Genomic DNA, 24,560 nt, shown 5'->3' with positions numbered 1-24,560 from the left:
TTTAATTTATTATTTTTATATATTATGAATAGTAATTATTTTGATATAGAAGCTTTTAAATGTCACTGACATAAATAATAACATCAGATAGTCTAAATTTAAAAAGTTAGGTAAAAAAAACTTCAATATTCAAATTTACATATTTTATATAATAATTTGGAGATATAATAAATCAAATCAATATTCAAAACCTTCACATGCAAGTCTATAAATAAGACTAATTGATATAAAGAACATAAATTTTAATCACAGTAGTAAGGTCAATAGTTTAAAAGATTTTACAATAATGATCTTGGATTCCTTTTGTACATTTGGTACCAAGATTTTGATTGGATTTTTTTAAAATTATAAATAATAATAAAATATTTTTAGAAATTACTTTTATAAAATGGAAAATTAAAAAAAAAAAAAAGAAGAAAGAAGAAGGTGGAATGAGGAATTAAATAAAGAAAAAAAAGGAAAATTTGTACGGATATCTCACTCTCGCTAACATCTCGCTCTCGCTCAAAATCTCGCTCTCGTTCTCAGGATCTCGCTCTCGCTCTCTTCTCAGGATCTTGCTCTCTCAAACTCTCGCTCTCTCTCATAATCTCGCTCTCTCTTACTCTTCCCTCTTTCGTTCTCTCTCAATACAAAATTATTTATAACACATTAAATAATTATGAGTGTTATGAGGAAGGTCTTTCGTTCTCTCAACATCAAATCACTTGAGATGAAAAAACTACCCTTCATAAAGTTTTTTTTTTAAAAAAATCAGACCAAAAAAGAAAAAAACTGGAAACTCCCAAGTTAAGAAGCTTCGTGCCAGATATGCACCAATGAATGGGTTAGAAAGAATAACATATCAAGCTGGAAACTCCCAAGTTAAAAAGAAAAAAACTGGAAACTCTCGCTCTCTCTCAATATCTCGCTCTCTCAGCTCTCTCTCAATATCTCACTCTCTCTCTTACTCTTCCCTCTTCCGTTCTCTCCCAATACAAAATTATTTTTAACACATCAAATAGTTATGAGTGTAATGAGGAAAGTCTTTCGTTCTCTCCACATCAAATAATTATGAAGAATGTCTCCGGAATGATAATTAAATAGACTCTCGAGGGTTCAAAGTTCGACGTACAAAAAATACGAAAGGAGAAGGTTGAGGGTTCAAAATTTGACCTATGTAGGTCGAATTTTCAACCTTCGATTTATTTAAAAAAATAAAAAACAACAATATTTTTCTAAATAGTTTCTAAAAGGAGAATGTCCTTTTAATTTTTCATAAGCATAACCACCCCAACGTGATAATAATATGATTAGATTTCATAGGCTTATAAAGACAGGCCGTTAATTAAGCCGTCTATAAGGATAAGGAGTTGATAAAACATTAAACAAAAAAAAAGAAAAAAACAGATAACAATGGAGAAGATAGAGCACATAACAATTCCAACAAATGGCATCAACATGCACGTTGCATCGATCGGCTCCGGCCCGGCGGTGCTCTTCCTTCACGGCTTTCCAGAGCTCTGGTACTCATGGCGCCACCAGCTCCTTTTCCTCGCCTCCAACGGCTTCCGAGCCCTGGCCCCTGATCTCCGCGGCTTCGGCGACACCGACGCACCGCCGTCTCCTTCCTCCTACACCGGCCACCACCTCGTCGGCGACCTCATCGGCCTCCTCGATCATCTCGGAATCGACCAAGTTTTCTTAGTCGGCCACGATTGGGGCGCGATGATTGCCTGGTACTTCTGCTTGTTCAGACCCGACAGAGTTAAGGCTTTAGTGAATTTGAGTGTTCATTATCTTCAACGCCATCCATCCATCAATTTCGTCGACGGATTTAGAGCTTTGCTCGGCGATAATTTCTACATCTGTCAATTTCAGGTCAGATATTACAAATTTAGGCGCAATTTTAGTTGAGTTATATTGTTTGGTTTTAACCGATTTGTTCGACATTTGAGCGTTAGGAACCTGGATTTGCAGAAGCGGATTTTGGTTCTGTTGATACTGCGACAATGTTGAAGAAATTCCTCGCAATGAGAGATCCTGAACCGCCGATGATTACAAAAGAGAAGGGATTCAGTGCTCTGGAAACTCCAGATCCTTTGCCGGCTTGGTTAACAGAGGAGGATATTGATTATTATGCTAGCAAATTTACCCAAACAGGTTTCACCGGAGGATTCAACTATTATCGAGCATTTAACCTGTAAGAATTATGAAGGAAAAATTGCTTACGCATAATTTCTTGTTCCACAATTTCTAAATTTTCAATTGCATTTTTCAAAGGGAGATCTTGATGTTAATGGATTTTGGATATATGGTTTAGATGTAAGGAGAAAAGGTTAATTTTTTATTCAAATTTCGGTGGTCGGTCGAGAATGATTGAAAAATCTATTTCAACAATTTTCTAAAAGAGTCTTTATGTTAATTATGTAAAGCATACAATATAAAAATTATCTCAAATGTTTTGATTGTTCACACCTATTACTAATTCTATCTAATTATTATTTTTTAAAATCTTATATCAAATCTGGTTTTCCACCTGAATTTCAAATGGATGGCAGCGTGATTTTTCAATTTGGGAAAATATCAAATTTTAGGAAAGAATAGGAAAGATATACTATCTTCTATCAAGCTGAAAATGTTAATCTTTTATTCAAATTTTGGTGGTCGATCTCAACAAGTTTCTATAAGAAAAAATATTTAGGTACATCATAAACAACACATTTCATCCGATTGTGCAATTAAAATTTATCAGTGTCAAAATTTTCTTAATTCTTTTCTCATACATTAATAGTATTGCTCTTTTATAAGGGAGCTAGTTATGAAAGACGATATTCATTTTTAAGTTACTTTGACAATTTTCCGGACATGAAATCTATCTCAATAGAATTTGAGAGTATATATATGGCAACCACAAGGTCCACAAGAGAGTTTTTTTTCCGATGTCAAAATTAAGTTTTTAACAGATTCAAGAGATTCCGACTGTCATATATGTTTGTGGGTGCAGATCATGGGAACTGACGGCGGCATGGACCGGAGCAAAGATAAAAGCGCCGGTGAAATTCATAGTTGGGGAAGATGATTTGGTGTATCATTTTCCAGGTGCTAAAGAGTACATACACGGCGGAGGGTTTAAGAAAGACGTGCCGTTGCTGGAAGAAGTGGTGGTCATAAAAGGAGCAGCTCATTTCATCAACCAAGAGAAGGCAGATGAAATAAACTCCCTCATTTATGACTTCATCAACAAATTCTGATGAATAATCTTTTCTTCTTCTACTTCATGGCCCCTGGAAGACCGCCATAATTAATCTTATGCAATTGGTCCAAGTGTCCAATAATAACTTTCTTAGAAGCTATTTGAGATGTTGAGTTAAAATATGATTGAGTTCATATATTATATTTGTGGAGTTTATATACCTATTATAATATTTTTATTCCATATTAATATATTTTCCATATATATTTTCAAATTTTAGTTGATTCAATTTTTTAATATAATTATTTTTCTTAAAATTTTATAAGATAATTTAGATTAAATAAAATTGGTTGAAATTTAAATCATATAAAATTTTAAAAAATAAATATTACAAAAATTATAAATTAATTATCTAGGTAAAAAAGTTGTCTATTATGGTTCATGTAATTAAACCATATCAATTTAATATAATTTATCTAACATTGTTATTATTTTTTTTTTAATTTGAAATTAAAAATTATCGAATACTATTTATTACTTCTTTTCATAATTGATTTTTTTAAAAAATAAGTTGGTAACCATTCTTTTAAAAGCTACAACAACCTCAATTAAATTAAGTGCTAGTCAAACAATTTGGAGCCATGGTTTTTCCTTTGACAATTTCGTTTTTCTTCTTGAAAAGCTTTGGTCCCACACGTTATTCTAATAAAATAAAAAATTAATACATTGTGAAATTTTGTCTTTTAGCCATAAATAACATTTAAAATGTGGGTGACATATAAAATTGGTATTGATTCTCCTCCAATATGCATAATGGACAATGTTGATGTTAAATTTCTCCTCTCAAAATACAACTTACGAGATGCAGGTATTTGTAAGTCTTTAGGAAATTGAAGAAATTCATCGCGAGGCAACATTTGATTACTTAAAAAGAGAAGACCAACCCATGTGTGGAGTGGATGTCAATGACCGTGATGTTTGTCCATCGGGTGTCTCACTAGAAAACGACAATATCGATGTTAATAAGCAAATGTATTGCTTTCGAATGTGACAATAGAAGAGGTTGGGAATGAAAAACAGCCAACCCAGGTCATTTTAGGGAGTGATCATTTTGTTGTGAATGAAGAACAACCAACTCCGATTCTGTCAAATGATTTTGGCTATTTTGTTGGGAGTGTGTCTTGTCAAAATCTGTGCAATGTACCATCTAGTAGTAATGCCAGAACGGGGGACTTGTTCATGCAACCATAGTCGTCCGTAGGGTTAGGGGATTTCCTTGAAGTAGGTCAAATTTTCTTCAATAAGAGTGACGTGAAGGTAAGGTTAGAAATGTTGGCCATTAAGAATAACTTTAAGTTGCAGATTAAAGAATCGAACAAAAAATGCATACTGTTTGGTGTTTACACCTGACTTGTAAGTGGGCCGTTCGAGAAATTAAAATGGATGGATGTGATATTTTCAAGATCACAAAATGTACACCTAATCACACATGCTCGATTGAAGTATTGAATCATGACCATAGGCAAACCAGTGCATTCATTATTGGTCACTTAATGAAGGACAAGTTCGACATTGGTCAGGGGGACAAACCGCACCATATTATTGAGGATATGTGGCATTAGTACAGTGTCAATATTAGTTATGACAAGGCATGGTGTGAGGGAGAAACTACTTTTGCTCTTACAAGGGGTCGCTAGAGGAATCATATGCCAACTTGCATGCATATGGTGAGGCTTTGAAGATAGAAAATCTTGGAACTGTATTTGAGATCGAGCACGAAGAATCAGAATATTTCAAATAGTTTAAGAGGTTTTAAGAGTTTTCGATCCGTGATCATTGTAGATGGTACTCATCTGAAGGGTAAGGGAACAATGCTAGTTGGGATTGCAATAGATGGTAACAACCAACTGTACCCATTGACATATGCAATTGTTGATAGTGAGAATGATCGAGCCCTAAAGTGGTTCATGACAAACCTTAAAAAAAATTTGGAGAATACCTTAATCTCGTATTCGTCTCACATCGTGGAAAGAGTATAGCTCATGTCGTTGATGTCGCATTCCTTAGTTCTTACCACAGACTTTTTACCTACTATTTGAAAAGGAACATGAAGAAATACTTCAAAGACAAATCCGTTAGAAATTTTTTTCATGATGCTTGCAGAGTGTACCGAGAATTAGAGTTCAAGCAACATTAGGTCCAAATAGTGAACTACAACAATAGTTCCCTTATAAGATATTTGGAGGATGCTGATGTTGAGCCATGGGCACGATGTTACCAATCTGGGAACTGATATGATAACATGAACAACAATAGCGTCGAATGCATCAATGCTATTACCAAAGAAGCCCAAGTGTTACCAATAACTTCATTGCTAGAATACATAAGAAGTCTACTTCAAGGTTGGTTTCATGAGAGGCGAACAACAGAGGAAATAATGGGTTTAGAGTGTGACAAATCTAGGCGATACCAAAAATTAAGTATTATGTTCAATACTCAATACTTGATGTATGATTCACGATACACAATGCACGATACACAATACTCGATACACAATACATGTTTGCTTGATACCAGACACATGATATATGCTACATAATATCCCTTAATCGCGACATTACATGTGACTAAATGGTTGATTATAAAACATTCGGTTTGATTTTCCATCTTTATGACTTATCTTACTCAAACCCTAAACTCTAGTTGGTCCAAAATATCAGAAATATGAAAACCGAAATGAAAAAAATTCGAGCTCTAGCCAAACATGCAAGACATGAAAACCGAAATAAAAATCCTATCAGTCGAATATCAAGGAACATGCAAGTGCTTGATGATAAAATATAACAAACAAAGAGACGAATGATGCCAAAATATAAACAAAGAGAATAACGTTATCTAATATAGAGAGTGTTGGGGTTTGTGCCTTAAAGTCTCGTATCCAGTAGTTTGTAAACAACTTTGTACGAACACTTGTGATGTATAATATAAATGATATTTACTTCACTACTTGACTTTGCACATTTAGATTTTACCACAAACTAATAAACTTAATATTCCTAGTTATCTGTATGTAACTTAAGCATGTATGTGGTGACATACAAGTGGATCATATCTTGAGTGATAACCAAAATGGTCTGTAGTATATGGATATAGGAGGGAAACTTTATCTTGGTAACGCTACAGATGCGGCCAGGTTTGTGGAATAGTCACAAGTGTTGTGACTTGTCACAGATGGTCTGATCCTGATCATTCGTGTAGGGAACATGCGAGCGGGAGCATCCTATACAAAGAGTTTGTATAAGATCTGACCACGAAGTGTTAACGTCTCGTTATATAACACCATTCATAACTGAGACTTCACTTCACTAGGATGACCATAGGTAACATGACCTCAATCCTGAGTGAGTTGGGAACTCCTGCCATTAAGGGCGGTCCTTTGATTTGCATGGGTGCGAGTGGCCATAACGCTGACTCAAACCTACCATTTTGGGGATTCGTTTGATTTGGGAATTAGGAACTCAGCTTCACAAGATGGAATTCACTCCTTCCCCGAGGTAGGGGTAAGTAGATAGATAGCTCCCTTAAGGACTGATTCCAGGGCTTGAACAATGTGGCATCACGCACCTTCTCATGGCCTGAGAGGTGTTCACACATAGTAGGACTATGTTGTATTGTTCATTAGAGGGATCAGTGGTACTTAAGGAGGAAGATGTAATTACAGAGGCAAAATGGTAAATTGGCTTGCTGTAATTACGAGCATCTGTGAAGGATCATCGTATTGATGATTGGTTATATCCAATGGACATAGAAATATATCTATGGCAAGAAGAGTTCAATTGTCGATCTTTAGTGTAATGCCTGGCAGTTAATGGATGGTGGATATTGTGACTAAAGAGTTTAGCCAACTATTCACGTACCGTTGGAGTTTCGAGCCATAGGTCCATAAGGACCCCTTGGTAGCTTGGATACAAGTTGAGAGTCAGTTTTTGGGTCAATTTGAAATGTTCAAATTGACAAGAGGGAGTTCGATTATATATGATATAATTGAACGAGTTAATTAAATATGATATAATTAACTTTATGTATGAGATACATTAATTTGGAGGAAATTGGATATAAAAAATTAGATAAAAATATGATTTATAGCTAGAAGAGGAAAAATATTATAATTAATATATGATATTAATTTATAAGTTATGAATGTGATAAGATCACATTCATTGGACGGTTATAAATGAAATGGGAAGACGCCTCTTCGTTCTAAATATTAGATGAGTGCATTATAAATAGCAGACAGTGTGTTGATCTCCGTGTGCGCGGGTATTATGAAAAAGGTAGTGTCATCGTTTAGAAAATCAGTGCCTATACGATAGTGACTACACAATCGCTTACATATATGATATTACTAAGCGATCGCATACCGATTACACCGTCGCGCGCTATTATCTAAACGATCGTTTACCTTTTTCCTAAGCGAACGTTTAGCTCCTGATGTTTACTAAACAATCGTATAGACGATCGCTTAGTTTTTCCTATGCGATCGTTTGGACGATCGCTCACCCTTTTCCTATACGATCGTTTATCTTTTCCTACACGATCGTTTAGACGATCGCTTACTTTTACTACACGATCATATACTTCACCTAAACGATCAAGCATATTATCTATGCGATAGACGACCGCATCTCCCACTTGCTTGATCGTTGTGTACGGTCTCTCTTCCTCCTTCCCTCTACCAAATCCGAACAAAGCCCACACTTTAGATTCTCACTCCAAGAATACTGAGGGCTCTGGGTGGTGTTGTCTTCTTCGTTTCCTTTTGTATGAGTGGTGACTGTTCGAGGTAGGCAGTTGGGCTTCAGATTCGCTATGAAGAAGAAATCTTCATCTGGTATGATTTCTTGATCCCTTTAGCATTATGAAAGTATGTTTGAATGTATATGCGATAATTCTGTCACAATGAATTGGAAAGACCCGCTTCCGCTCGTAAGTACTCTTGAATAAGAGTTCCTTCAGAGAGAATCGAAAGAGTTTGGTGTGTAGAGGTGCAGTCATTGAAGGATATAAAATCGAAAGACGAGAGAGAATAGTTTGAGAAATGAGTTGAAATGGTGAAATATTTGACTTCAAATGGGTTAAGAATTCAAAAAGTTCAAAATGATCGAGTATCGAGTATGACGTGGCTATGATCGAGTATACACGTGTGGATTGCATAGGTATCGAATGATCATGCATCCAAGTATCGAATGATCGTATAATGAGCCAAAGAGAAACGAGTGATGTATAATCAAGGATCGAGTGACGGGTAATTGAGGATCAAGTTCCTTGGTTGGTCCAAGTACGTAGGATGCATCAAGGGCGAAGCGGTAAAATCACATGTGGATGATATCATAAGCCATTTTTCATTACTTTTTCTCATTTTTCATTTGGGCCTTCCAAATGAGGCCATCCCCACATACACACACACAAAAAACCTTCCTATTTTAACTCAACCTAGAGACAGAGATAATGAACAAAAACAAAACTCATCAATGAACAAGATCCAACACTCAACCATCCCCACCAATGGCATTAACATCCACGTCGCTTCCATTGGTTCCGGTCCGGCGGTTCTATTTCTCCACGGCTTCCCGGAGCTCTGGTACTCATGGCGCCACCAGCTCCTCTTTCTCGCTTCCAAAGGCTTCCGAGCCATAGCCCCTGACCTCCGCGGCTTCGGCGACTCCGATGTCCTGCCGTCTCCCTCCTCCTATACCCCTCACCACATCGTCGGCGACCTCATTGGCCTCCTCGATCATCTCGGAATCGATCAAGTTTTCTTGGTTGGCCACGATTGGGGCGCTATGATGGCTTGGTACTTTTGCCTTTTCAGGCCAGATCGAGTCAAAGCTTTGGTCAACTTGAGTGTCCATTACACTCCTCGGAATCCGTCAATCTCGCCTCTCGCCGGCGTCCGCCTGTTGCTCGGCGATAATTTCTACTTTTGTAAATTTCAGGTGAAGCCGATTGAATCTTTGAACTCTTTTGTAATCTCATTAGGTCAACTGACGAATCGCTAATTGGGAATGTAATCCCTGAAATTGCAAGAGGCGAATCGCATTAAATGAACTGATTAATCGGAAATTGTGAATTTGGGAACAGGAACCTGGAGTAGCGGAAGCCGATTTTGGATCTGTAGATACGGCTACAATGATGAAGAAATTCCTGACGATGAGAGATCCAAGCCCTCCGATTATACCTAATGGATTTAAAACACTAGCGACTCCAGAAACATTACCTCCATGGTTAACAGAAGAAGATATCGATTATTTCGCCTCCAAATTCGGCAAAACTGGCTTCACAGGCGGATTCAACTACTATCGTGCTACTGACTTGTGAGGATTCACAAATTTCGATTTCCCTGTTGTGTTATGGATTATTTAAGAACCGATATTGTGTGTTTTGTTGATTCATTGCAGAAGTTGGGAGCTTACAGGGCCATGGACTGGGGCACAGATCAAAGTTCCTACGAAATTCATAGTGGGGGATCTGGATATGGTGTACCATTTACCAGGTGCGAAGGAGTATATTCATGGCGGCGGATTCAAGAAGAAAGTACCGCTTCTGGAAGAAGTGGTGGTGATAGAAGGAGCAGCTCACTTCATTAACCAAGAAAAAGCATATGATATAAGCTCCCTCATCTATGATTTCATCAAAAAGTTCTGAATTTCTGAATATTTCTCTGCTTTTCCTTTCCATGCGGAAGTTCAATGACAAACAACTCTTCAACATCATATCATATCTGTTGTGGTATGGATATTCAAGCAGATTTTATGTTTTCAGATTTATTAAATTTAGCGAATATAGACCGCATTCAATTTCTGAAAATTGTTTTAAGATTATGTGATTCAAATAAGGGATTCAGAGGTTGAATTTTAAAATGTTGAATTATAGTTAAAAAAAAACATTAATAAATATAACATTTCATGTTATAAATTTAATTATTTTTGTTAAATTAAAGTGTTTGATACATTATATATTATATATTCTATGATATTACAAAATAATAAATATAAAATTTTTAACATAAAATAAATTCATAAATTAATTAGTACTAGTCAAACTAAACACAACCCAATTAAATATGAGTGTCTTAGCTTGAGGTGTGTTGTTCAAATTTCCTAATCTCGATTGTACTAAAAAAAAATTTAACTACTGTTAGTTTATCTTCAATGTAACTATAAATTGTCTTATAATTTGTAGATATGTTATCAAACAAATTTTTAAAAATTATTTAAATTGAAATTGAAATTGAAATTTTGAATCTTCTACCAAACACATATATAAAAACATGGAATATATAAATATGTTTTTTCAAATTATCTATTAAATAGGTCTTTAATATCTATGAAAATAAATATCTGCATTGAAATATGCATGATGATTAAGATATATATAAATTGGAATGTGCATCATAATTATTAAGATAGAATGTGAATGTTCCAAGTTTTGCCGTTGGAATTTAAAAGATATGTTCATGCAGTAAATGGTTAGATAAATTTTTGTAGAGTTATTAAATGCACTTCTATACCTATAAAAGTTTTAATTATTAATTTTCTACTTAACATTTCTTCTTCATTTATTTTTACCTTTTTATTATTTTATTTTATTTTATTTTGGTAAACTTGTATTAAAACAATTTAAAGTCAAAATATAAATCTCGCTCTATTTTTTTCCATAATATTATCAATAGAAAATTGCACTTTATTCTTAATTTTGGAGTTACTTATAAATTTATAAATAAGGTTTAAAACGTTGAAAGTCTCCCCATGTACAAATTTCGTAGAGGATTGATATTTTATAGAAAGTCTATTCTTTATATAATTTAACATGTTTATTAATTAATTATGCTTACATTATTGACATTATGTTGGTTGTTTTTTTGTTTTTTTGTTTTTTTTTTGATCTTTTATGGATTTTCTTAACAATATAATAGAAGTTTTAATTTACTTCTTACGTTAATATCGAACTTATAAAAATATCAATGGATATGTCGACATAAATTTCATATTATCCTTATAGAGATGTCCATGGGAAGGCGGTCAAGGATGACTTTCTCATTTGTGCTCCCCATTTCATTCACCATCCGTCCATGAAGATCAGGTTGGGGATTCCCTACAAAAATTCGAGAGGATCATCAAATTCTCTGTGACAAATTTCTCTGTTTGAATTTTTAAAAAAGACCTAAATAACTTAAATTACTACCATGAAAAAAGTTGTAATTGAATAGTTAAATTTCTCACTAAATTTTTGTATGTGTTTGTTTCACATAGACAATTTAAATTTAAAAATAAATTACTCAAATTTTCTAGTAAAAAAAAGATATTTACCAATCAAAGTATTCAATATATAATCTAAATTTAAATGTTCCATTCAAACATATTCATCATCGTAACACAAAACAATAAAACATAAAAATTTTATATTATATTTATATTATAATATCAACAACATAACATTAAATTATTATAATAAATAAAAAAGAAGTTGATAAGATAGGGATGGGGAATGTCCCACCCTTGTTTAGCCTATTAGGAAATTTAACCCACACTCCCTTTCCTATTTACCGTCTAAACTAGAAATTCCCACCCATTAGGCCTTAGGGGAGTCCCCGTGGGGCTCATCCATGTGAAAATATTAATTAGGTAATGTAGACTGTGAGGTGGAGTGCATTTATAATTTGGAAAAAATTCACTTATTGCTTGCCATAACAATATATTTAAGAATAATATGAATCTATAAAATAAAATAATATTTATTTAATTATATCAAAATATGTGACGCTCCAAAAAAAAAATTGTAAGGTAAAATTCTTCTTGTTCTTTTTTATTTTTGGGTTTGAAAATACGTGATAAGTGGTTAAGGAATTTTGGATATATATATATATATATATAAGTGGTTAGCGAGTTTTGATATATATATATATAATTATATGTATATTTCTTTAAGGAAAAGGGAGAAGTTAGGGTTTAGTGGGTAGAATTGATTATAATGTAGAATTAAGAGACCTCGGTTTGCGTGCAGAGAAAAGAAAATTTTATTATTTATTATTTAATATTCTTTTCTCTACACGCAAACCGATGTCTCTTAATTCCACATTTACAATCAATTGTAGGACTTTTAATATTAATATTGTTGTTTTCAAATTTTATTAGAGAAATATTGTTGTTTTGAAACTTATTAGAGAAATATTGTTGTTTTGGGAATCCGAGGCTAGAGGTCGAACGTTGAGAACTCGACTAATGTGGAGGTCGAACGTTGAGAACTCGATGAACAAAGAAAAACTTGGAAACAATACATAAGCCGAAACTTCAACCCTCAACAAGGGAAATCTCGCGAATCTCGCTTAGGTTGTCGAAGGTTAAGTTTTGACACACATCCACCCTCGAGATTGCAGGTTTATTACTTTTCTTTTTCCCTCATAGAGGAAATAAAGTAATGAGATGGTATACTATATGTATCTGTGTACTCGAGTTGCTTCTAACAACCTATGCATTTTGTTATCATTTCGAATTAGACGGAGGCTTGTGGGATTGACGTGAGGGGGTGGGGATGACTATATTTCTGGAAGCGAACTCCAGACGAATATGAAGTGCATGGATACAAGTTATGCCTTGGAATGAAAGACAATTCCGAATTAGCTTTGTCTACGAAGAAAAAAGTAGATCCATAATCAAAAAAGTGTTTGTGATTGTTCCAGAAGAAATAAAAGCTAGTAATCATTAATGGAAAAATAACAACAATAACAGAGAGAGCGAGATATTGAGAGAGAGCGAGAGTGAGAGAGCGAAAGCGAGATCGAGATCGAGAGAGCGAGATCTTAGGAGAGAGTGATACTGAGAGAACGAGATCTTAGGAGAGAGTGAGAGTGAAAGAGCAAGATCTTAGGAGAGAGCGAGATTGAGAGAGCGAGAGTCTTCACTTTATTTGAACTTTCCATAGAAATATATATAAAAAAGAGAAAAAAGAGCTAATAATCATACTATAATTGAATAATCATTAGACTATAATTGAATATATTAGATTATTATACTATAATTGAATAATCATTAGACAATAAATTGAATATATTAGATTATTATACTATAATTGAATAATCATTAGACAACAAATTGAATATATTAGATTATTATACTATAATTGAATAATCATTAGACAACAAATTGAATATATTAGATTATTATACTATAATTGAATAATCATTAGACAATAAATTGAATAAATTGAATATATTAGATTATTATACTATAAATTGAATATATTAGATTATTATAATGTAAAACTTTATTGATTACAAAAAAAAATGAATATACAGTAGATTATTATAAAAAAATTGAATATACAATAAATTATAATAAAAAAATTGAATATACAATAAAATGAATATATAATAAAAAAATTATTTATTATTCAATCCCTAACTATCTGGAGCCCGTCTTAGTAACGAAGGATACTTCCTTTGATTATGTCCTAACTGGTTACAAAATCCACATCGTTGTCGAGTAGCTGGTTCTGTCCAATCCATCTTGTTGTGATAACGTGAACTTTTCGGGTGTCAGTTTATGTTTATCGTGTCGGGTGTCAGTTTCAAATTCAAAAGTTCAACAAAACAATTGAAGATATCAAAGGAATAAATCGGAGCTGTCTAAGTTTTTTTGACAACATTAGTTTAGAGCAATGGACTTACACATGATGGAGGATTCAGATATGGGTGGATGACGACAAATCTATCAGAGTGCATAAATGGAGTCCTCAAAGGAGCTCGAATGTTGCCTATAAATGCTCTTACTTAGATAACATTCTTCAAATGCGTGAACTATTTCGAGAAAAGAAGAGCAGAAATAAAGGATGCATTGGAGCATCAAGATAAACTCAGGACCTGTTGATCCCGATGTTTTGTACGACCAGTCCATTCATTGATCATATGTTGTATGGCGAGATCGTACTACTGGAGAAATATCTTGCAGACGTCGAGAGGCAGGATTTATTCAGTTGGACTGGCATCTGATCACAGCCTTGGTCAAGAGATGGAGGCCCGAGATGCATACATTTCATATGTCTGTTGGAGAGTGCACTATCACTCTACAAGACATAGAAGTGTTTTTGGGGTTACCTGTTGACGGTGAGCCGGTCACGGGAGTGATGTACGATGACTTGTTAGAAGTTTGTCAATTGTACCTCGGTGCGACCCCACCTGCCGACAAGATTACAGGATCGAGGTTAAGTTTAATATGGTTAGGAACACAATTTCGTGAGCTCATTGATGATGCAGATGAGGAAACCGTCATAAGATATGCGCGAGCATATATACTACAAATGATGGGTGGAAGTCTGTTTTCAGATAAATTAAGTCATTTTGTTCACTCGATGTTCCTGCCACTATTAGCTAACCTCCATGATGCAGGGCGGTATTCGTGAGGTGGAGCATGCTTGGCATGATTGTATAGACAACTATGCAAAGCAACAAGATCTGAGGTTCGAGAGATAGTTGGGCCTCTCATACTTTTGCAACTATGGGCTTGGGAGCGATTTCCAACAATGGCTCCACAGCTACATCATGGTAATGACGCTTAGTTAGTTGGACGAGCCTACGATTCTCAGTATGTTGTTTTAATTCAATTTAATTTTTATATCACTGATCTAGTTAATTTAAATTCTAAATTATCAATTTAAAAATTTAGGTGGAGAGACAAAATTTGTGTGACTAGGACAGCCACAAATGTAGTCAACCAGTATAGATACATGTTTGATCTGCTTCAATCTGAACAGGTACATTACACTAAACCTAATTGATTATTTTATTCACATTTTTTTAGTATTTGTCTTTAATATTCTCTAATATAATATTTTGTGTTTCAGGTTGGGAGCCGTACAAAATTATTGTGTATACTTTGCCTAATTTTTGTACGAATGGTCAAAACATATGGTGGACGATGAGTCCTCTCATATGTTTTCACATTGGTGAGTGGCATCTTCCTGATAGAATGATGAGACAATTCGGTTTTCAGCAGAATATCCCATCGCCTTGTAATACTGAACCTGTACTGCATGATATTGACCTAAGGACTGGAGATTGGTCCGAAAAAGTTACACATTTGGTAGTGCGATGGCACTATCGTGCAAGGTTTATTGCAGTGGGAGTTTCTCTTGAACAGTTTGACACAGATATCACTCAAAATATATTCATTGGTATAATAATATCACAAGGCGCTACGTCACTCGTCCGGAAGTAGCTGTGGGTCATCTAGTAAATGAATGAATTTATCTATTTTTTTTTAATTTAAATTTATTTTAAATATTGTCTAATTGTTTTATAATCCACAAAGATCGAACAACAGTAGACTCCATGAGGTTGCGAATGATCCAAACCAGGTTCTTGCTATATGTAGTGACAAACAAAGCTATGTGGAGGAAATTCATTATATGTACGATATACCTATTGTTCCTCCACCAGCTCCTAGACGTAGAGGACCTGTTCGGGAAGAGAATGAGTTTGATGAGGTTGCACATAATGTGGAAGAATTACCCCCTATGACACAGACTTAGAGTCAAACTGATTATGTTAGTCCGATGATGATGATGCCAGCATTTGGTTCAGGATATTATGACTCAGAGGCTGGTCCTTCGTCTTCATACGTGCATGGACATGGCTGGGGTCGTGGAGAGTATAATGAATATTTATATTATGAAGCGCCTGCAGAGGTACCAGAGCAACATCAAGAAGAACTCGAGCAACCTCAAGTTTAAAGTCGACGACAACAACCAGCTCGAAATCGACGATGTCCGCCTTGGGGACACATTGATTTTTGTAATTATTTTTTATATAAATGAGATATTTAGTTGACATTTTTTTTATTTTTATGAGTTATTATTCTTTTTAGAGTTTAAATAAAATAATAAATATTTTTAGAGTTTTTTTAAATAAAATGGAAAATTAAAAAAAAGATGAAAGAAGAAGGTGGAATGTGTAATAATTAAAAAGGAAAAAAGGGGAATTTTGTACGGTATTCTCGCTCTCTATCAAAATCTCGCTCTCTCTCTCGCTCTCGCTCACGCTCACGCTCTCGCTCTCGATCTCGCTCTCGCTCTCGCTCTCGATCTCGCTCTCACTCTCGCTCTCGCTCACGATCATGCTCTCACTCTCGCTCACGGTCATGCTCTCACTCTTGCTCATGCTCACGCTCTCGCTCAAAATCTCGCTCTCGCTCAAAATCCCGCTCTCTCAAACTCTCGCTCTCTCTCATAATCTCGCTCTTGTATTTGATTAGCCCGTTAGCTAGTTAGCCGCAAAAAGAAGGAGATTCATTAGCTCGTTATTTAGTCAGACAGAATCCGTTTGAAAACAACAATATTTTCCTAAAAAAAAAAAAGGAAGGTCGAGGGTTCAAAATTCGACCTATCTAGGTCGAATTTTCAACCCTCGACTTATTTAAAACAACAATATTTTTACAAATAGTTTGAAAAAAACAATATTTTCCTAAATAGTTTCTAAAAGTACTATATCCTTTTAATTTTTCCATCAATTGTACCCCAATAAACCCTAATTTCACCATTTTCCTTAAAGAAATATACACATATATTTTTTTTAAATATATATATTTCCAAAACCCCCTAACCACTTATCACGTATTTTCAAACCTAAAAATAAAAAGGAACAAGACAAATTTTACCTTACAATTTCCTTTTTTTTTGGGGCGTCACACTCTTCCCTCCTTAATAAACTTTCGTCCTCGAAAGTTCTAATCCTGGAAGAGCTCTGGATGTAGTGTTCTCATCTCGTCCTCTCGCTCCCAAGTTGCTTCCTCAAATTTATGATTCTGCCACAAAACCTTCATCAGTGGCACCTCCCTGTTGCGCAAAACTTTCACCTCCTTGGCTATAATTTGCGCATGCTTTTCTTTGTAGCTTAAGTTTTCATTTAGCTGCAAGGGCTCAAAGTCCACCATATGAGACGGGTCCGTTAAATACTTCCTCAGCATGGAAACATGAAAAACATTATGGACAGCAGAGAGAGGCGGTGGTAAAGCCAAATGGTAAGCCACAGGGCTAACTTGCTCCAAGATCTTGAATGACCCTACAAAATACGGACTCAACTTACCCTTCTTTTCGAATCTCAGGACACCCTTCATTGGCGCCACTTTCAGGAACACCAAGGTCTTTATGCCTAACATCAGCGTAACTTTTCTATCTACTCTGCGTTGCTAGCATTCGAGCCCTGATCTTCTGTATGGCTTCATTCGTCAACTCCACTAACTTAGTTCCCATCAGTTTCCTCTCCCCAACCTCACCCTAGCAAACAGTAGACCTGCAACCTCTACCATAAAAAGCTTCAAATGGCCACATGCTAATAGTGGCCTGATAGCTATTATTATAAGAAAACTCTGCAAAATGCAAGTGGGAGTCCCAACTCCCTGAAAACTTCAACGCACAAGTGCGCAACATGTTCTCAAATGTTTGATTCAAGTGCTCTGTTTGCCCATCCGTATGGGGGTGGAAGGTTGTACTAAAGTTTAACTGCGTCCCTAAGGCTGCCTAGAGGATCTTCCAAAAGCTGAAGGTGGAACGAGGGTCTCTGTCGGACACTATTGACACTGGCACACCATGCAATCTTACTATCTCCTTCATATATACCTGAGCCCACTTACTTACCGCGTATGTGGGCTTTCTTGGAATAAAATGCGACATCTTGGTGAGCCTGTCTATCACAACCCAAACAACTGAGAAGCCCTTCGCTGTCCTGTGCAAACCCATAATGAAATCTATAGCCACGCTCTCTCATTTCCATTATGGCATATCCAATGGCTGTAGCAAGCTTGCTATCTTCTACCTTGAGGCCTTCACCTGTTGATAGACTAAACATCTGCTAACATAGTCGACTATCTCCCTTTTCATATTGAGCCACTAGTAATACTACTTCAAATCTTGGTACATTTTAATACTACCTGGGTGCATCGAGAATGGAGAGTTGTGAGCTTCTGTCAACAATTCCCCCTTCAAGTCATCATCTGTCGGAACGCATAACCATCCCTGATACAGAAGGCCCTGGTCCACCGACATAGAAAATTCACTGGCCTGGCCTGACCCTACCTGATGACATTTCTGAACCAGATTCGAATCACCCTACTGTGCAACAATAATCCTCTGCCTCAAGGTTGGTTGTACTGTCAACTGAACTAGCTGCGAAGTGACTTCCCCCACTGCCACTGCAATCTCTGCTCGCTCCAAATCCTTACACAACTGAACTTGCTTAGTGATCAAGGCGGCCGAATGAGTGGTCTTTCGACTGAGGGCATTGGCTACCACATTCACCTTACTTGGGTGGTAGAGGATCTCACAGTCGTAATCCTTTATTAACTCGAGCCACCTGCATTACTTCATGTTTAACTCTTTCTGGGTGAAGAAGTATTTCAGACTCTTGTGGTCAGTAAAAACCTGGATCTTTTTCCCATACAAGTAGTGCCTCTAGATCTTCAGGGCAAACACCACCGCTGCTAGTTCCATGTCGTGATTAGGATAGTTTCGCTCATGGTTTTTCAACTGGTAGGAGGCATAGGCGACCACTCTACCATGCTGCATAAGCACACAACCCAAAGTCTTCTTAGAAGCATCATTGTAGGTCACGAAATTCCCTAAGCCATCTGGTACCATGAGAACTGATGCTGAAACCAACCTCTGCTTGAGGTCTTGAAAACTGTCCTCACAAGCTTTGCTCCAAACAAATGAAGCTCCCTTTCGAGTTAACTGAGTCAACAGTGTGGCCATGCTAAGGAAATTCTCTACAAACCTACGATAGTACCCGACCAACCCTAGGAAACTGCACACCTTGCTGACCGTTGTAAGGCGGGGCCAATTTGTAACGGCCTCAATCTTAGCTGGATCCACTGAAACTTCGTCCTTCGACACCACATGCCCAAAAAAGGACACCTTTCGTAGCCGGAACTCGCACTTAGAAAAATTTTCATACAGTTTTTTTTCCCTCAGCGTTCTTAGGACTTTCCGAAGATGTTCCTTGTGTTCCGCCTCTGTCTTGGAATAGACCAAGATGTCATCAATGAAAACAATTACAAATGTGTCCAAGAAATCTTTGAACACCCTTTTCATCAAATCCATGAATACAGTTGGAGCATTGGTCAAACCAAAAGACATTACAATGAACTCGTAATGTCCGTATATGGATCGGAATGCAGTCTTTGGGATATCACTGTCCCTGATCATCAGCTGATGGTAACCTGACCATAGGTCAATCTTGAAAAATACAATAGTACCCTGTAGCTGATCAAACAGGTCATCAATCCTAGGAAGCGGGTATTGTTCTTGATGGTCACCTTATTCAACTCTCTGTAGTCTATACATAACGTAACGATCCATCCTTTTTCTTCACAAACAATACTAGACCTTTAGTTCTTTCAATTCAGCTAGAGCCATTTTGTATGGAGCTTTGGATATGTGAATAGTACCCGACTTCAGCTTGATCGCAAAATCAATCTCTCTTGGTAGAGGCAATCTTGGAAGTTCTTCCGGAAACACATCGGGATAATCTCTCACAACTGGCTCAGAGGTTAGAGCAATCTCGATTTCTCTTGTGTCAACTATGCTAGCATAGATACTCCAGACAACTTGGTTAATCAACCTCTTAGCCTTTACCGTTGAAATCACCTTGGGCAAAACTACCGTCCCGACCTTCTTGAACTTAAAACTGGCTTCTCTAGGGGGGTTAAAAATTACCTCCTTACGAGAATAGTCTATGCTGGCATGGTTGGCAGCCAACCAATCCATGCCCAGAATTACATCAAAGTCACGCATGTTTAACACTATTAGAGTCACATTAAGGGTGTGATTCGCCATTTCTAACTAACACGCTTTTATCTTTTCACTTACTACTTTAATTTCTCTTGACGGTGTAGATACTGATAAAACATAACCCAAGGGTTCTAAAACTAACATAGCATGCTTTACGAACAATGATGAAATGAAAGAGTGAGACGAGCCAGAGTCAAATAATGTCAAGGCATAGTGCCCCAAGATTGGGAGCGTACCTGTCACTACTGTTCCTGAATGCTCAACTTCCCGACGACTGGTGGCATAGACCCGACCTGCTGCTGCTATCGGTTAGAACTACCTTGATGCTAACTCAGAGGCTGACCCCCTACACTTCCGGAACCACTACTAAGGCATTGGTCCGTGGTATGCCTGCCTGCTTACATCTGAAACAAATCCCCATGCCAATTAGACAATGTCTCCAATGACGCTTCTCGCACGACTTGCACACCAATCTTTCCCTCCAAACTCTTTTTGAAGTAGTAGCTTGCCGCTTGGCGTGCCCTAGCGACCTGTCTATACTCTGAACCTTCTGCGGAGGTCTCGGAGCTTTCTGCTGAACTTTCCTCTTCTGGCCTGGGGCAGGTTCCTCCGTCAAGAACTTCAGAAACTCTATCCCCGAAGGACAATCCATACGTGCTGTCGCTCGGAATGCTACAGCGTAAGTGGGAGGCTCTAGAGCTTGCACAATACCTCGCACCCCATCCCAGAGTCCTTGCACAAATCTTTTAGCTCTTTTTGCTTCAGTAGACACCAGATCAGGGACGAAGCAAGACAACTTGTTAAACTCCTCCTCATGTTCCTCTACTGTCATGGTCCCTTGCTTCAGATTCATAAATTCAGGCTGCTTGTTGTACCTCACATGAGCAGAGAAGTACTTCTTGTAAAATCGCTCCTTGAACTGGTCCTACGTGGCTTGGCCTCCACTGGCTTCTATCATACTCTTAGTTGAGCGCCAACAGCTTTTGGCATTATCGATGAGAACAAAAGCGACACACTGCAGCTTCTGCTCCTCTGGACACCTCATGTATTGAAAAATCTCCTCCATAGTGGACAACCATAACTCTGCATTTGTTGGGTTTTTCAGGGACCCGTTAAACGTCGGGGGATCATACTTCTTGAAGTCCTGTAGATATCCGACCTCTAAGGAAGGGCCTGCCACAGTCCGGTTCGTGGCCCTATCTTAATTCTGAACTTGTGGTAACGAGACCGAAAAGAATGGTGTCTGCTGCGACTGTGCGTGCTGAGCTATCTGCTCGACAACCATATCCCTTAGCTGTGCTACTACGACCTGTGTGACGACATTCCCAATAGCTGCAGCCATGGTAGTATACTCTACTGGAATTTCGGAGGATGGCGGTCCTGGCAGGGGCATAGTCGAACTTCGAGGCCCTCTTCTTGGCCTAACCTTTTGCCAGGTTGACCCAGAAGGGTCATGAGGTGACGGGTCCCACACTTCTTGGCCCTGTACCTCAGAGTCTTGTATGTTAGGGTCCTGCTCCCCAACTACTTTCTTACCTCGACTGCCCATTCCTCTAGTTCGTGGTGCCATACCTTATAACTACACGTAATGCTTTAATAACGCTAGTAGGGTAAACCATCAAACGACTACACAACAGATAAGATTTCATACATATTTCCCTAAAGAACTTTAAACGACATACCTAGTGATGATGAGAGATCCATTTGTGGCCATAAGGATCAGTTTGGGCTCACGATGTAAGTCAGCCTATAGAACCTAAAACTTAGGCTTTGATACCAACTATAACGACCCAATTTTCTAGTATGTTTCTAGGACGCTACTTTACGCATGCATAGGCTTGGCAATACGTTTTCTCAAAGAATAATTGAATAAAAGAGATAAAAATTTTATTTAATTAAATAATGCTCAAATAAGAAAAGAAGAGAAAACCTAACAAAAATACCATTCGGGGTACCCCTAACCCAACTTTAAAATAAATAACAATTAAATAAATCAATAAATAAAATCAAGGAATATTTCATAAAATTTTAAAATGCCTGACTCCTAAACCATACTCTAGTACATGAAACCTAAGTGCGGAAGCAACAACTCGTCCAAATGGCCAAGTCACGGATCTCTCTTGTCATGCGCCGGTCTATCTTTACCCTTACCTGAAAAACATGAAAGGAAAAGGATGATATAAAAGTAAACTTAGTAAGCGACCCACTACTGGGCCCACTCAGTGATTTGTTAGCCTTTCTATTGGGATAGAAGTGCACAAGGGCATCATAGGCGTAGGCAAAGGCATAGGCATAAGGGGTGAACTCGAAGGCATGCTTTTATAAGAAGTGACTCTGGAGGGCACAAACATAAACATAAGTGGTGGTCGCAAGGGGACATCGTACATAAGCATAAGATGTGGGCTCAAAGGCTTACATCATGCAATGTGCATAGCCCAATAGAAGTGCCAACAATCACTGCAATCTCATAAAGTCATAAGCATACAATCGAGGTCTTAAATCATGCTAAGATCACATAACAGTTCATAATTTATCCATATGCCATACACTATTACAACACATAACATCAACATTCCACGACATAGGCGTAAGTTACCAAAATTTTCAACTGACCAATAGGCATATCAAGATATCCATACAACATAGGGACCAATCCATAATACATGCTTGGGTTCGAGGGCGAACCAATAGTAAATCACTTACCTCAAATTTATGTCGAACAATTAGCAAACAAAAATCCAACTATCAATCAAATCCCTCTTTGACTTGAGTCAAATGCTTGAATCGCCCTAGAATAAACCAATTTAATGTCAATCCTTATAAACACAACCTAACTCAACTAAAATGCACCAAAAGTCTCCAAACCACTTACCCAAAATGTCGACTTAACTAGAACTACACCTGAGCTTCAAGTATGGAATCCAAACCAGTCATAAGCCAAACTGAAAGGTTTCAAAACTCAATTCTAAAATTCAATTAACTCAAATATTCACCAAACCAACGGGGAAAAATAAGATTTAACCAGAATAACCATTATAGCTTACCAAAAGGTGGCTCCAACAATCTTTGATGCTTCTGAATAGTATCGGAAAAATAATATCTTGAAACCCCAAATTGAGCAACAATGCATCCTGAGCATGACTTAAATTAGACCAAATTCGATAGCCATTCAAAACCCAATAACTAAAAACCAAATAAAACCTAACTCTCACAAAAAAAAAAAAAAAAAAAAAAATTCCAAGTTTCGGGCAAAATGGAAGAGATCAGCGACTGGCGGGCGTGAAGAAGGGAACGGAAAACCAAAGAAACTCGGCTGGTGGAAAACGTCGGTGTGCGATGTGACTGGCGGAAAGCAAAGGTCGAGCGATGCAGCTGGCGGAAAACTGATATGCGAGTGGAGCAGCTGGGCTGAGGTGTGAGCGGCGCGGACGGTGACAATGAGGAGGCGACGGCGTTCAGACGGCCGGTGACCTGCCGAACCACGTACGACTGGTGGAAGAACAAGTTGGGGAAAAAGGATCTCGCGCGTGGGGGCTGGAAGGAAGAAGGAGGATAGGAATTTTTTTTTTCTTTTCTCTGCACGCAAACCGAGGTCTCTTAATTCCACATTAACCAATTGTACCCCACTAAACCCTAACTCCTCCCTTTTCCTTAAAGAAATATACATATAATTTTTTTAATATATATATATATATATCCAAAACCCTCTAACCATTTATCACATATTTTCAAACCCAAAAATAAAAAGGAACCAGACAAATTTTAGCTTACAATTTCTTCCTTTTTTTTTTGGGGAATCACAAAATATGAGCGAAAATAGTATCCATAAAAGATTTTTTTTTGTGCCATGTCCTCACGGAAGATAGTAAAGAAAAAAAAAATCCATTTAAGTTAAATAATTTTTTATTGGGGTCTAAGTGGATGGGGTCGAGTCAATTTCTCTTAGAATCGACCTTCGACCTGACTTCATTCTGTATGGACAAAGCCTGATCTAACTTGATCAAGAACAAGTTAGAACCGAGTTAAGTCGATCTTTATTTTTTTGGATTAGAAAAATAAGAAAGATCAATACTTTCTTTTGTTGAAAAAAAAGAGAAGTAGAATGAAGGGAAATAGAGAATATTCAAAGCAAAATAAACCTAAACAATATTATGAATATTATAATAATAAATAGATGCCTATTGTTTAGTGTTCCAAAAACCATGTGTCACCCTTCATATTGTCCATTTGTTGTCACTTTGCCTATAAATAGTAGCATTTGGTGGAACCTAAAATCACACACACATTGGTAAGAAATCCATTTCGAATTGCACTAAATTTTCTATTACCCAATTTTATCATTTTAGTTATTTTATGATTTTAGTTATTTTATTTTAAATTATATATTTTTTATTATTATTATATTATATTTTCTCCATATCTGTGTTCCTATTTTGCTCCTCAATTTCACAACACGTTATCAGCACGAGCTCTTGTCGTTTTCCCCCCTAAAGATAGGTCCTAAAGGTATATCGGTTTTTCCCTCTTCGTTATAATTAATAAATTT

General features: G+C 36.9%; 2 protein-coding genes and 1 long non-coding RNA gene across 3 annotated transcripts; 2 read left to right on the top strand and 1 right to left on the bottom strand.

Annotated features, from left to right (window-relative positions):
- The first annotated feature begins 1,163 nt into the window (after positions 1 to 1,163).
- On the top strand, positions 1,164 to 3,449 carry LOC120091214 (epoxide hydrolase 2). Its single transcript, XM_039049135.2, has 3 exons — positions 1,164 to 1,860; positions 1,944 to 2,182; positions 2,987 to 3,449. Exons 1-3 carry the CDS (start codon positions 1,396 to 1,398, stop codon positions 3,231 to 3,233), a joined length of 951 nt encoding a protein of 316 aa, XP_038905063.2. The 5' UTR covers positions 1,164 to 1,395; the 3' UTR covers positions 3,234 to 3,449.
- A 5,015-nt stretch (positions 3,450 to 8,464) lies between these two features.
- Positions 8,465 to 10,042, top strand: LOC120091215 (epoxide hydrolase 1). Its single transcript, XM_039049136.2, has 3 exons — positions 8,465 to 9,171; positions 9,317 to 9,549; positions 9,634 to 10,042. Exons 1-3 carry the CDS (start codon positions 8,707 to 8,709, stop codon positions 9,878 to 9,880), a joined length of 945 nt encoding a protein of 314 aa, XP_038905064.1. The 5' UTR covers positions 8,465 to 8,706; the 3' UTR covers positions 9,881 to 10,042.
- Positions 10,043 to 21,879: 11,837 nt separating this feature from the next.
- LOC120091517 (uncharacterized) lies at positions 21,880 to 23,703 on the bottom strand. The gene is made up of 4 exons (XR_005485727.2): positions 23,059 to 23,703; positions 22,887 to 22,956; positions 22,718 to 22,803; positions 21,880 to 22,165 (listed from the first exon to the last, which is right to left on the bottom strand). It is a non-coding gene; the product is annotated as an uncharacterized LOC120091517 (long non-coding RNA).
- Positions 23,704 to 24,560: the final 857 nt, after the last annotated feature.

Source organism: Benincasa hispida, chromosome 11, assembly GCF_027475165.1.
Source record: "Benincasa hispida cultivar pf3 chromosome 11, pf3_genome.v1.1, whole genome shotgun sequence".
Classification (NCBI taxonomy): Eukaryota; Viridiplantae; Streptophyta; class Magnoliopsida; order Cucurbitales; family Cucurbitaceae; genus Benincasa; species Benincasa hispida.
This window is presented reverse-complemented; position numbering and strand designations above follow the sequence as displayed.

Coding starts and splice junctions, on each gene's coding strand:
- LOC120091214 (XM_039049135.2), top strand. CDS start 1,396: ATGGAGAAGATAGAGCACATAACAATTCCAACAAATGGCATCAACATG. Junction 1,861..1,943: donor TCTACATCTGTCAATTTCAG/GTCAGATATTAC, acceptor TTTGAGCGTTAG/GAACCTGGATTTGCAGAAGC. Junction 2,183..2,986: donor TATTATCGAGCATTTAACCT/GTAAGAATTATG, acceptor TTGTGGGTGCAG/ATCATGGGAACTGACGGCGG.
- LOC120091215 (XM_039049136.2), top strand. CDS start 8,707: ATGAACAAGATCCAACACTCAACCATCCCCACCAATGGCATTAACATC. Junction 9,172..9,316: donor TCTACTTTTGTAAATTTCAG/GTGAAGCCGATT, acceptor ATTTGGGAACAG/GAACCTGGAGTAGCGGAAGC. Junction 9,550..9,633: donor TACTATCGTGCTACTGACTT/GTGAGGATTCAC, acceptor GATTCATTGCAG/AAGTTGGGAGCTTACAGGGC.